Source organism: Wasmannia auropunctata, unplaced genomic scaffold (genome assembly GCF_000956235.1).
Source record: "Wasmannia auropunctata unplaced genomic scaffold, wasmannia.A_1.0 LD336078.1, whole genome shotgun sequence".
In the NCBI taxonomy this organism is placed as follows: domain Eukaryota; kingdom Metazoa; phylum Arthropoda; class Insecta; order Hymenoptera; family Formicidae; genus Wasmannia; species Wasmannia auropunctata.
Genome location: NW_012026812.1, coordinates 3,418,893 through 3,433,567, shown reverse-complemented (window position 1 = coordinate 3,433,567; position 14,675 = coordinate 3,418,893). Strand labels below are relative to the sequence as shown.

The following is a 14,675-nucleotide window of genomic DNA, read 5'->3' as shown; positions in this document are numbered from 1 at the left end:
CGCCGTCGCCGCTGCCGCCGCCGTCGCCGCCGCCGTCGTCGCCGCCGCTGTCGGACACGCGAAGGATGCCGATGACAGTCAACGCGGAAATCGGCAGCCACGTAACGCCATTTTGTCCGCGCGCGCATTATTGGCGTATCAGTGCCGATAGATTCGCGGTACGACGAGCGTCGGAGCGTGGATCGTGTCAGGAGGTGTCGACAAAAGGTAAATAACGCCGGAGCCCTCCCTCCCCTCCCTCTGATGTGTGTGTGTAATCGTTCACCGTGTGCCGAGAGCGTGACTCGGGGCTCGCATCACGATCATCATCGCGTTCCCATATACGTTCGCCCCACGCGCGTCCGTACGCTCGCTCGCTCGCTCGCGTGCGAGCGACGAAACGGCGAGACGGAAGGCACGCGTTTACGTGGAGAGAATCGATCGCCGCGTCTCACCGCTCCCGCGCGCGCCTTACCGACCCCGTTGTGGAATTCGGAGCGGACCGCGTACGTTCCCGGGGGTGACGTCACCGCGTCGGCACCACCGTCGGGATGGCCTCTCCCCCTTCACCTCCGCCCACCACCCCTCCAGCTCGGGAGAAGAGGGCCGGTCTCTCTCTCTCGTCGCTCTGATCCGCGCGTCCCGCGGAGTCAACTCGCGACCAGCCGCGCGGTCGCAGGTTTCTTTTCTTTTTCATATTTTTTTCGCCTTCTTTCTCGTTTCCTCCCTCCTTCCCTCCTCCTCCTCCTCCCCCCCCCCCTTCTCATCGGGGGCAATCGTACGTCCGCGGTCCGAGGGGGGAAGACATGAGTGAAATAACGCGAGCGGTTGCTAGGTGTCACGGTCACGAGTGGTGAGCCGCGGTGAGCATCGGACGACGGGCCGGCCTGCCTGCCTCTCTCGCGAATCTTCCCTTCCCGTACGTGTGTGATTTCCGCCGCAGGCTGCGCGAGAAGAAGCTCGTCTTCGTCGTTTCTCGTCGTGAGTATCACATCCGCTCCCTTCGTCGAACCCTTTAACGTCCGTCTTCTCCCTCGTTCTTTTCCCTGGTTGACTTGCCGCATGGATGGGCGGTACGTCAGACGCTCGCGGAGGGAACGGAGATCTGTCGGCTAGGACGATATTCACGCGATACACGTGTGTCTGTGAGTCGCGTGATATCTTCGCATTTTCCTTCTCTTCCCTCTTTTTTTCGCGGCGACCGGAGAGAGTAACGTCGACGACGCCGTTCTCCGAACCCGAAGAGGGGTTAGATTACCGGACCGGACCGCCGTCGTCGCCGCGTTCGATAAAAATATTCGTGGATATCGATACGCGCGCGCGAGGGCTTTCCTCTCCCCCGCCCTCCTAATTCGCGAATGCGTCCGAAACGAATTACTAAAAAAAAAGAGGAAAAGGGGCGGATGTGCGCGATGTCGAGATGGGCGACCCGCACGTCAGGTTCTCGGAAAGATAAAGAGAGAGTGACAAGAGAACCGAGATTAGGCTTTACACAATTGTTTATCACAATTAGCTGCGTAAGAGAGGAGGTGGAGGAGATTCCGGAAGGAAGATTCGGGGTGATCGCGTCAACGCTGCACGTCGTGCGCACAATTGTTGACCCATGTGGATGTTGTATACATTAACGCGTAGCCGTTTCGATTTCGGAAAGCTTCCGCGAAAAATGATAATCGATTTTCACATTCTTTCCAAGGCCGGTATATTTATAGATTTCTTATATATAGTTCTTACATTTAAGACCATCATAAGTATACTGTCTTAAAACTAGAACTGTCGAAGGTTTCCACTTTGGCGATTTTCTATCCTTGTTTTCGGTTTTAGTGAAGTGTTGTTTTAATGTTACTTATATCATGAAAAATTATTTGTATTATATTTATATATTTTCTGTAATACAAGAGAAATACAATACAAAAAATATAGTATAATATAAAAAAGAAAAAATAAACAACGGCCTCAAAATGGCATTGTTTCTAGTGTTTAAAAAGAAGTGTCATAGATCAATCAGAGTATTAATATCTTAAGACTTAAGACATTACTTAAGACGGTCTTGAAATAGAAACTATAATGAATGCCCTAGAAATTTGATGCCAGAACCTTTCTTTTATGTTAGCTAGGAACCCCCCCGGAAAAAGAAGAAGATTGGAAAAATAACGTGAACTAACGAGGATTCGCGATCGCGAAGCGTCGAGTCGCCGGTTGCCTTCCCATCGCAGCGCTCAATTTCCGCGACGATCCGCACCGTTCGGGCTTCGCGAGGCCGAAGGCCGGATGACCACGCGGTTTTTCGATTCTCGTTACGCAGCGACGTACGTACACGAGGGCCTTCATCGAGACGGTTTCGAGACAACGACGACGACAGCGACGGCGATGGCCAAAAATTTTCATAGTTTCTGCGCACTATTAATACACCCTTTCCCGAGATCGCGGGAAGAGATATAAAAAGAAAGCGGAGAGAGATGTACACGCGCGGGAGAAACGCGTTGCCGTAAAGTTATTTACGTATCGCGGACCGGCGCATAGCGCTGGACCGCGGTACTTAAACTTCAATACGGCATTGTACTGGGGCTCAATCATTTTAGGGGGGCACAGACGGACGCCCCACTTGTGCGTGCATTCATCGACTTCGTCGGCTTTTCAGTGTCCACTTCCGCCGCAGTGAGCTTGTTATTTATATTAATTTTACTGTCAACTTTAATCTATTATTAATTTTTTGAATTATTCACTTATTAACTTACTCTTTATGCGTTCTTTCTAATTTTAAAAATTAAAAAGATCAAGCTAAATCTAGATTAAAGTTTACATTGATATTAGAATTGCTAGAAAAAGGTAAAGTGAGCTAAACCGAGAGCAAAGTTAATCTATATTAGAAATGGACGTAAGACGGCCGATGCATATCGATCCTGCACCGCACGCTCTTTCCCCGTTCTTATATCTGCGCCACGAGAAAAGGGGAAGGAAGAAGTGGAGCATTCCCCGTTCGGCTGTACCCGACAGGGATGGATACGCAAGCGAATGTTTTTCCATTTCGTTTATGCCCTCGGCGGATAGGATATCGATTAGCCGCTTTTACACGTATAGATATATAGCCGTATACACTTTCTCGATGAAACCTTAAGGTCGCCGGTACGCGCACACATGCACTCGCACGCGAATCTATCGTCCTATAAAACGCGAATCGAACGGTCTTCGGCGTTATCGCGAGAGCGAGCACATTATCTTTCTCCCTTTTTACAAGATACCGAACCTTGGACGATATCCCGCGCGTATGCGTGTATGCGTGTGTATTTGTGTGTGTGGGTTTGTTTGTACGTCACACGATAATTACTGTTTTCCCGACGCAACCTGCGTAAACCTAATCCTTGAGGTATGCACGTATCGAAAGAATTCTAAATAGGGTCTAAATACAAAGGCGCCTGGCGTCCGGACGGACGCGATCGCGGTCACCTTTTCTCACCGTTTAAACGCCGGTTAAACGCGGAACGTGACCGACTCTTTTTGTACCCGGCTGAGGTGGTATTGCCGTCGAAATTAATTAATAACGCGCCGACCCACACATACCGCGCCGAGTTATGTCACGACCTGTGCGTCGCGCGTCTTACGTAAGTTTAATTGAATCGTAATCCATCCGAGTCACGGAATCCGCTCGCGCGAACGCGCGTCGTCACCGCTCCTCCCGCGCTCATCCTTCATTAATACGACTTAATCCTCGGATGGCATAATTACACGGGAGACGAAAGGTAACGCCTGTTCGAATTATACGGGTCAGGCTGCCGGACACACGTTAACGCGATTCCTCTGTAATTGTTGTTAGTCCGTCCTAAGGACATTAATCTTCCGAGGGTCGACTGTTTATCGCCTGCTGTACACAGACATAAACGGACAGCTGTGTCTATAGAGATGTGTGATTTACATAATTGTATACATCGCGATTTGCGGTCTACTTTATTAGGAATCACAGTGAACGTGATATATCGTATTTTTTTTTTCGCGAATATATTAACTTTTAATCATGCGTGATTTTGTATCGCGTAAATTTTAAATCGCGTGTCGTTATTTTACGTGAAGTACTTGCAACAATATAAATTCAATCAAATCAAGATTAAAATCGTTCATAAGAATTAAGATATTATTCTTGCTTATATATATGTATACACGGAGAGAATTTTTTTTTAATTTACCCTGCAAATCATGTTAATTGTGGGACAATATAGCATTTAGGCAAATGTTACTGTGCACTACAATAAATTTTACTGTAAAATCTTATTGTAGTGAACAGTAAAATTTGCCTAAATGCTATATTGTCCCACAATTAACATGATTTGCAGGATAAATTAAAAAACAATTCTCTCCGTGTATATGAGAATATCTTGATACTAATTTTTTTTCTGTATATATATATTTATATCTCTCGTTTTCCTCTCTTCGACTGCGGATTCGCCCTTGACCCCGTAATTGGGAACCACCCTGCGTATTCTCCCGCGGGATCGTGCACGTGTCGCGTGCGACTCAACGCTCCCGCGCGTTGGCGCTTCGTGTAACGAAATCCGAAACGACGCGGTTTATATTGGATATTCCGGCGTTCTAACTGCGCGTCGGACTCGGGCGGAAAAGCGGGACGGCTGCCAGATCGCGGGGAGAAAAATCGCCCCGCGGGCGTCAGATCCACGTCCTATCGACGCCCGTCGTTTGGCAGGATCGCGGACCGCGTCTCTTCCGCTCTCTTCCGTTCGCCAGCGTGCGTTTCCTCGTCTCCGTTATACGACGCCGCGACGATTACTCACGACATACATGACGATAGGTAAAAACCGCGTAAAATGAAGATAAATCTTTTACAAAAGAAATAATTTACGTCCTCTCTCTCTCACATTCTACCTCAAGCGTTCGACGATTTGACGCTATTAGCTCTCGAATGAAACGTCGTATCTCTTTGCCGGATATAGTAATCTCTCTCCGGAGAAGTTCCTCCTTAGAAAAGGAGGGCAAGGTGACGCGCGATACACTCGACAGCGAGAGACGAGGTCGAAGGTAAAGCCCGAATTAAGCCCGCCGCGTTAGAACGCCGAGAATGAATACTCTCATCTCACTCGCTCCATCACACGTTTCGCGGACTCGCGCGATTTTTAATCGCGACACGAAGGTCGACGTTATATCATCGCGCGGGGCGCAATTATCGATAATGACTACACTCGTTGAAATTGTTACGTTAACGCACGTATTACGTGTGGTGTAACCGATTGATAATGAGTCTTATGACCCGCGATAACGAGCGCGCGCGTTATCGGATTCAGATCAGATACGGGGAGATTCTCGCGAGTTCTCCTCTCGTTAACAAAGCTCTCTCACCTGTCTTTTTATACGCCATTCGTATAATAATATTCTTCATCTTTACTTTTATATTTATTTTTTTTTTAGAGTTCGCGTGAGAATAGTGCAGTAAAATGAATTTCAGGCACTCGACGGAGAAGCTCGAGGAGATCGGCGAGCCGCAGCGCACAATGTCGTATCATCGCGGCGGGCAGGCGGGCGCCGTAGCGGTCTCGTACAGCACCAGCCCGATGGCACCGCACTCGCCCAGCCGAAGATATTCGAGCGGCACCAGCGGCGGTGGCACCACCACCTCCGCCCTCGGCGGCACGACGTCCAAGTTCAGCAGCTACCGCTCCACCGGCTCGTCCTCGATCCTGGACCGGCCCACCAGCTTCTACACGCCGTCCTCGAGCTCGGGTCTGCGCTCCAATTACATCCCCTCGGAGTACAGGCGGTCCTATTGCGCGCCAGGAAGGTTGGTATCTCGTTAGTATTCCCTGAAGAATTGACAATCGTTACGAGGGGAGAAAGGGGAGAAGGAAAGATTGTCGGTGAACCTTCGAAAATATGTCGCGTCAGCGTGTCAATTTCCCGCTCTTATGTACCTAATGTAGACTAACTTTAATCTTCGTTTAACTTACGTCTTTTGTCTTCCTCTGAGAACGAGAGAAAAGTAAAGAGTAAATTAGACCGAAATTAAAGTTACATCTACATTGGACATTAAGCATATATGTACTATTTTCTATCAGTCACATTTTTTTTTTGTTAGTTTCAATCTCCACAATGTTGTATGCATATTTGCAGTACAGAATATTATTACTATAAATGTTTTGCAAAGCAATATATAACACGCAACTTTTATAACTCAAATACGTGAAATTGAATATTCAAGCTTTTAATCTCGTTTAAAATGTGGCGTAAAATACTTGTTTTACTTCCATGTAAAATTGGACCTCTCGTGTATTCTATGTAAAATTGATCATTCTCTCGTATTCTCTTTATGCCGATCGGGAAGAGAACATCCCGATTTAGTGCCGATGTAATATTTATTCGCGCGAGTTAACAACGTGGAGAAAGTGGACACGGTTGAACGGCAGGTTTTCCGCCGAGTCGAGGAGCGTACCTTGTAATCACGCTAAACGATGTTTCTCCTTCCTACCTCGATCTACATGACGTCTGGCTATTAAAAGTCTTCAATTAAATATACGCAAGAGGAACGTCGCGCAATCCTCTCTCTCCTCGGCTGACGGATCTTGCGGTTGGACTAAGCAACGTTTGAAACAGTCGAAATTATAAAATGCGGGAAGGTGAAACGCGCGCACAAGTTTTCGCGTAGTATCGCTGACAAGACAAATATACAGAGTCGAACGCGCTACCGTAACGTTGAATTAGAACTTGCCAAGGTGTTTATATGTTCGATCGGCCCCGCAGCTTCTACACGTCGGCGTCTACCGGCACGAGCGTCCGCAGGAACTACTCATCGGAGTACAGTCGAGCCACCTGCTCACCCGCAAGGTGAGCGATCCTCGAAATAGGATGTAGACCTTAGGGAGATAGAGATGGCGAAACGAATCGTCCCACGATACCGCACGTCGAGAATCGAGAGATGCCCACGATAGACATATAATCCATTTTCCAGCGAGAAACGCAGATGGGACAGCATAAAATAGTGTGAATCATTTTATCTGTTTTTAACACTGGCAAACAAGAATGAAATGATTCACTGCGTCACGTCGTGTGTCATCTTCGTGTCTCTGCTGGAAAACGCCCAATGTTGATCAATATCAAACCGCTCGTATTTTAGAGATAAACTTTTTACAAGTAATTCCATGAAGTAAATCATTTTTTTTTTATTCCTTTAATACACAGTTTTAATGTCTTCTGCTATCTTCTGGTGACGTCGCACCTGTTCATACCTACGTCCGAAAGTCTCGCGCGTCACTCACCTTACCTTACCTCTGTGTGTTCACGTCACTATAATTCAATTACGAAGGCAGACGCGATATATACATCCCTCATTCGTATGTGACCTGGGTAACTGGCATTAGTTCGACGTTAAAGGTCGAGGTCAACGTAAGCTGGTCTGTTACCTGTTATTCCGGGTTTGATGGAACGCTTCCCTATCTCGGTGTCGTTAATCAAAGCGTCTTGCGCTCTGATTCTTGGTCGAAGCGGCGAGGTATAAAGGCACCATTGAAATTCGCGCGGCTTGTGCTGTATGACTTCGTCGAGAGAGAGAGAGAGAGAGAGAGAGAGAGCACGTAGCCGCATTTATCGATTTTAAATAAGCACGCTCGCGCTATGGAATGTAGTCGTGGACCTTGACCTCGCGAGATTATCCGGCCTGCGTGTGCGCGCGCGTTCGCGTATTTCGGACACCCTGCAGCACCACCGGGTTTTCTCCTCTTCAGATCCCCGACGACGCACTCCACTCCTGGATCTTCGGTTCCGCGGCCCCGAGAAAATATATATTTAAATATCTAGCACGAGCGCGCGCGCGCGCGCGTCGGCGTTCCGAGGCTGTCGGCGCCTCCGCGAACGGTGTCGCGGGTCTGATTTCGTGACCTCCAAACCTCGAAGTTAGAAGTAGCATAGTTTCGCCCGGCCGCTGGCGGCGGAAATCGCACGCGGGCATCTCGCAAGCAGCGCTGTGCACGCGCGCGAGTCCCACCGCCAGAGGCACGGGGCGCGTCTATACTTCGCGCGCGCGTTGCATAACGCGATCTCGCGGTAGGAGAGCAGGGGACCTTGGCCACAGGCCCGGTCCGGCGAAACGCGATGACCGCAATATACTAATGTCGGGCGAATTTTGCAGGTCAGTCTCGTCGTCGTCGTACGGCGATACGGGCGGCAGCAGCGGCGCCGCATTAGCGACAACGATCGTTAACGGCACCGTTAGCGGCAGCGGTGGCAGATACGTCTCGTCCACGTCGAGCACCTCGGTCACCTCGTCCACGTCCTCGTCGAGGGAGCGCAGCAGCAGCACTGTCGACGCGACCGCCGACATCATCAGCAGGTACTCGCCGGCCAGTTACGTGCCCAGTATTCAACGTCAACAACAACAGGCGAGCGGTAGTGGCAGCGCGCATCACTGGCGGCACCGTTCGACGTCGTCGTCCCTGAACGAATTGTTTGGCGGTGACGAACGCGAGGTCGAGCGCCGGGATCTCCGCCTGGAGTCCTCGCTCTCCTCGTCGTCCTCCTCCTCGTCCGTGGCTGCCGGGGCGGCGGCCGGTCTATGGTCCAAGTCCGGCAAGAGGAGACCGCCTACGAACAGCACGGTGCTCACCACCGTCGGCGGACATGCACGCACGGACAGCAGCGCCGTTTCTCTCGTCGAGGTAACGACCACCGTCGACGATCACGTTACCCGTAAACCGAACGACGACGACGACGAAAACGACGGTACCAAGGACGACGACGACGACCAGCATAACAACAACAGCAACGTCGGCAACACGGGGCGCGAGGGCAGCGGCGAGGATATCGCGTGCGGATACGGCGTTAACAACAACGACGACGAGCGCGACAACGACGACAACGACGCGGACGGGGACGGCGACGAAAACGAGGACGGCGACGACGCGAACGACGACGACGATAATCTCAACAATTGCCACCGCCGCTTCCACCAGCAGCGTCGCCACCGACCTGACGAGGTCTCGCCTGTTAAGCGTAACGTTCTCTCGCCAGCCGCCGCCGCCGCCGCTGGTGGTGGTAGTGGTTTGATCGGTGTCAGTAGCCTTGACCTGTTAACTAACCTCGCTACTAATCCTCATAACACCGAGCTGCTGATTAATAACAACGCTCAGGACAAGGTGACAAGTGGGCAGGAGGAGGCCGAGATTACGACGAGCAACGAGGTAACGCGCGGCGCCGACGATGTCACGTCCATCGTCACATTTGTGCAACGCGATCGCGTCAGCGACCGGGATATACCCGAGGATGGCGAGCTGGAGGAGAATAACGTATCCAATGGCACGAACGAGAGCGGCTTCGGCGGTACGATCGACAACGTAGCCGGTAGACCGTCCGTCACGCACGGCGACGACCCGTCCATCCCTTCGACGTCGAGGCGAACGGATCAGTCTGGTCTTTTCTCGAGTGCCACGGGCAGCAATCTGACATCATCACCGACGAATCCATCCACGGCGCATCAGAATATCTATCGCGGAGTCAACGAGCAATACGTGAGTGCGCTTATCAAGGAAGTAATACGCGCTCTCCGGCACGGGGCAGCATAGACTACTCAATTCAATTCACGGTATTTTATTAATCGATCGTTAAAACGAGAACAAACGTCCTCATAATTCGTGTGTTTCCAACGTTTTTTCTTTCCCGCGTCGGTCATCTTTGTAATTGCTCGGTCAATGCTGCACCGTGACCTGTTTTTCAAATCGACAAGCACGAACCTTACAACGGTAGTACCAAAGACGTGAGTATATAATGTATGTTTGCGTGGACCGAAATACAATCGAATCACTGAGAAGTATTTCTGTCGAACATAGATAGACTTAACAGCGTACGTTCTTCTACGCGAAATATGTATATCGTACATATACATATTCTATACGTGTGAGAGCTTGTATATTCGTAGTTACAATGTCGTATAAAAAAAGATTCTCGCAAAAAGAAGATTTGTTGTTGAAAAGTGGCACAAGTAAAAAATTAATATTTTTTTTTTTTTTTTTTTTTTTTTAAGTATAATGAGAGGATAATTGATCCTGAAAGACGCGATATTTTGGAAGATCGATTCGCTATGTAAAGTGCTTACGTTATGACGATTATTATGAGAGGAATATTCTAAAGAACGAAAGGAGAGAGATTCTGTGACAAAGATTTGTTCATTTATTTATTTATTGACACACAGAGTCGTGCCACGTTTCGACGTTACGTTAGGCGAGAGAAATTGTGCCACGCGATTCGTACGCGTTTACTTCCCACCCGGTCTCGTTGCGAAATCTCCTTGCCCTCTCGCCGTCTCCAACTAGAGTCTCTTCGGAGTCACTATCGCTTCCATTTTATTAATAGCCCAGAGCTCTTTCTGTCTCTCCTTCTCGAACTCTCCGGGAGATAGAGACACGTTGTCGTAGCGGTTTCGTATCTCACACAGTGTGCCGTGGTAATTTATGATAGCCAACCGAGCGTTGCACGCTTCCTCGCGCGAAGGTCCTCCGTCAGGAATGCATCGATTCGGACGAACAGCCGCGTTTTCGCGCTTCCTGTAAACTCGCAACTGTGCTCTTCGACAGGATGGCGTTAGCGAGTCGCTCGAGTTCGTCTCTGCACGTCGTTGGAGAGCTGTCGCGTCATATCCCAATGATAACAGGCACGTTTCTGAGAATCCTGTACTTTCGACGTTCGACCCGAAAATGATATCGCGAGATATCACGGCCCGTTAAAGCAGGCGCTTATAATTAACACGTACGTTGACAAGCGTGACATATAGATAAATGACGTCGCTCTCTCGCTCGGACGGTGTCGCGTGCGGGCGGCAGAGTGTGCATAACGCACACATAATCGATTAATCTGGCGCCGTATCGCTCGCGAATTCCTCCGTGATAGAAGCCACATCGCGTGTAAACTGGCTCACGCTCAAGCGATAGGATGGATTTTGTGGTGCCTGTGGACGGTGACGGCCCTCGTGCTCGCTTACGCCTTCTTCCTCGGTATCGCGACACCTTTGGTGTCTCCCAAACGTGTCTCTTCGAGAATCATCGGCTCGATACGCGTTAACAATTCGACGATAATCACGCCCGCCGTGCCGCGCGCCATCCGATCTCCGTTTGTGCATTCACATCAGGTGAGTATATTCTCGTGCGATTGCGTGCGCTTCCCCGCAGATGCCGATTGTCCGTTCGCAATCGGTTTTGTCTTCGTCAAGTTCAATTGCTTAAATTAAGCACTACAACATTTGCCACTTGTTCATTGCTCTCTCATTTGAATGTGTGCATTTTAATAAACACCACCTGCGACGGAGGTCGTCCGTATTATCATCTACACGTGTGCCTAACAAGTACAAAGTGTTACTAAATCTAACGCGTTATCAGTTTGCATTTGTGTAACGCAACGTTTGTTTTGTTATCGCGAGACGCGCTTAAGCCTCCTCTTATCGAGCGACATGCGATACTTTCGCCGATCGGAATGAATGAATGAATGCTCGGACGACACTTTAACGGACGATTCAAGACGACAGTATTTGCAATACGATGTACGGACCTTATTCGACAGCATTTAATTGATATTTAATTGCGTGGAAAATTTAATGTAATTTGTTCGATAACTTTTCACAGGAAGGAAGTCCGACTAACAGATCGTCGCGTAGTCGTCTGCAGGCTCTTCGCGACGAACGATGTGGTCTAAACGGCTTACGGAATATTGGAAACACCGTGAGTACATCTTTTAACATGAAACATTGTTAAATTTTCATATCGTCGCTTTTACAGCCCCCCCAACGTTTAACGTACGCACGACCGTTTTGTAGTGTTTCATGAACAGCGTGATCCAGTGCTTGAGCAACACGAGGCCTCTGTTAGAGTATCTGCTGAACGAGCAACATTTGGCCGACATAAATACTACGACATCCAGCATGAAGGGCGCTCTAATCAAAGCGTTCAGTCAAGTGATTCACGAATTGTGGGAGGTGGGCGGTGATCACGTGGTGAACACGACCGCGCTCAAGTCTCAGATACAGAGATTCGCCCCGCGTTTCATGGGCTACAGTCAACAGGACGCTCAAGAGTTTCTCAGATACTTACTGGAGGGTCTGCACGAGGATGTCAACAGAGTCATCACAAAGCTACCACCCATACACGGAGACATACCTGACAGTTACACGTAAGGACACGTTATTTACGGAATGTGCACACGCGCGCGTGTAGTTTGCAACACATCTTGACATTATTATTTCGTACAGGGATATGCAGAAAGCGGTGGAGAGTTGGAAGCGATATCTTCGCAGCGAGGATAGCACGATAGTCGACGTTTTCGTCGGGCAGTTACGTTCATCTTTACGCTGCACCTCTTGCGACCATGTATCGGTCACCCTCGACCCGTTCTGGGACCTAAGTTTGCCGATACCAGCTAGAAGCGGCACGGTAAAGCTGAGCCAATGCTTGGAGCATTTCACTCGAGAGGAGGTGTTGGACGGCGATGAGAAGCCAACATGTTCAAAATGTCAGATGAGAAGAAAGTGCACCAAGAGCTTCAGCATACAGAAATTCCCGAAAATTTTGGTTATTCGTATCCTTTTTTTTCATCGATTAAGAGCGAATAATCGTAAAGAACTAGCCGAATTACAGCCTTGACCATAAATATAAAGTACTCCCCATTTATTACATTTTCTTAGAAAAAGGCAGTAATAAAAGGAGAGCTAATAAATAATTTTAATAAATTAAGTTATTATAAAAGTAAATTTTTTTTTAATGAAATAGTTTTTACTTCAATTTTCGTTAAATATAAAATGTTTGCGTTAATTTGTGAGGATGCTTTACACTTATGGCCACGGCTGTTGTACATTACTAAAGAACCGTTCCAATTAACTTTATTAATATTAGCTCGATTTATATAGATAGAATTAAAGTATAATAGATGTAACTTGAATTTTATAGGAAAAAAAATATTTTTCTTAATGCCATCCGTGCCAGATTTGAAACGTTTCTCTCCGATGGAGCGCTTTCGCGGCAAGCTGAACGTGATGGTGGACTTTCCGTTGACGGGTTTGGATCTCAGTGCCTTTGCCGCCCCGAGAGTGCCGGGCTGCACGTACAATCTATACGGGGTCGCGAATCACTCAGGCACCACGTACTCCGGTCACTACACCGCGTACTGCAAGCACCCGTACTCGGGAGAATGGCATGAATATAACGACAGCCGAGTGTCCGGCGTGTCAGCACGATCGGTCGTTTCCAGTGAAGCCTACGTACTGTTTTACGAACAACAGCCTCACAGTTCACACTTGTAACCTTACGCCATACCTAGAGAGTAAAAAAAAACAACCATCTTGCCTCTCTCGATACCTCAGCTCAGCCTAGTAAAACTTTTGTCTTCTGTACGTATTGAAAAGCGACTAAACACTGAAAGAAACTGAGAGGGGGAAGACCGCGCCGCGGATTGCCCTTCTCCTGGAACAAGTCCAACGTGACCTTTATTGGCGATAATCGTGTCTCTTCCCGCAATACGTTTCTCGACGTAGCGTCGCATGACGTGTAACGTCTTTCACAAAGAGATTACGCATCCGTAAATCGATGTAATTGACGAATTCAACGTGATTGATATCGATATACACGCGCTTTTTGACGTGGAAAATTTACTTCCGCGAATCATGTTTGAAAGATATTGAAAATTATTTTTTTACGTAATGTTTTGCGAGACCTAATTTATACGTTATTGCAATCGTGTTTGAAATAGAAGACGATGTTGTATTTATTCACGCATTAAAATGGGGAATGTTTCTAACTGGAGGAGAATAAACGAAGGTAACGGGGGTCGCCAAAGATCACACATTACACGTACATACACACATACACACGCAATGCTTCAGATGTCTAGTTACTTTTGAATAGACAAGTAGTGGACACACATCTCTGTCTCTTTTTCTCACTCTTCATTGAACACGTGGCAACATACAGCTATTTACTTTTGTAAAATATTTTGTTTAATACATATAACCACAGTCAAGAGTTATTTATTATAATTTATGGAAAGAGAAAAATAAAATAATATATTCGATATTGACACAGATATAATATATATTATATTCTAATAAAAATAGATTACAAAGAAAGAGCAAGAGGACAAAGTATCGTGAACTTTACGATTTAAAATAAAAAAATTTGTTTCTATTGTCCAGACAAGAAGAGTGCGCAAAAATACTGTCAAGAGAAAATTGAAAAACCTCCCGTGTATTTTTACCATAGCCAACTTATCCACCGCGCCGATTGATTCGCGACATCGCGTTCCCGCGCGATCGTACAGATGGCAGCAGGTGTCTCGTTCGCGAAGCGAATTGTCCATACGGCGCTGCCGCGCTGCACACCCTTGCGGATTTCAGTTTCAGGCTGCGCGCGAACGAAAGCCTATGCACATGCACACGCACGTACGTATATACGCGCGGGGAGACATCGAGTGTAATTCTCTCCGACACAATTTCCGTTTCACATTTCCTACGTTCTAATCGCTTTAACTTTCTTGCCCTCTCACTTCCGATCGAGAAAAACCGGAGCAACGCGAGCGAGCGGTCGCGAATCGGCCTGCCGGCGAATTCGCGACGGCACACACACACCTATACATACACACGTGTCGATTGTGTCGAGGGGACGAAGATTGCGACGGGAGGAGAGACGGGAGGACGGCCGGCGAAGCGGAGTCGGTCGGAGTCGGCCGGAGTC

The 14,675-nt window shown here is 48.2% G+C and overlaps 1 protein-coding gene across 7 annotated transcripts; it reads left to right on the top strand.

The window, feature by feature from the left end:
- Window positions 1–24: 24 nt before the first annotated feature.
- On the top strand, window positions 25–13,971 carry LOC105448974 (probable serine/threonine-protein kinase DDB_G0282963). 7 transcript variants are annotated; one of them, XM_011687882.1, is made up of 9 exons: window positions 25–207; window positions 2,090–2,285; window positions 5,429–5,761; window positions 6,718–6,801; window positions 8,102–9,476; window positions 11,580–11,675; window positions 11,771–12,123; window positions 12,203–12,528; window positions 12,933–13,971. In XM_011687882.1, the coding sequence occupies exons 2-9, from the start codon at window positions 2,248–2,250 to the stop codon at window positions 13,247–13,249; spliced, it is 2,922 nt and encodes a 973-aa protein (XP_011686184.1). In that variant the 5' UTR covers window positions 25–207; window positions 2,090–2,247; the 3' UTR covers window positions 13,250–13,971. The 7 variants fall into 7 exon arrangements, with proteins under 7 accessions (XP_011686184.1, XP_011686186.1, XP_011686188.1 ...); XM_011687883.1 differs by lacking the exon at window positions 25–207 and adding an exon at window positions 737–960; XM_011687884.1 differs by lacking the exon at window positions 2,090–2,285 and having other exon boundaries at window positions 5,392–5,761.
- The last annotated feature ends 704 nt before the right edge of the window (window positions 13,972–14,675 follow it).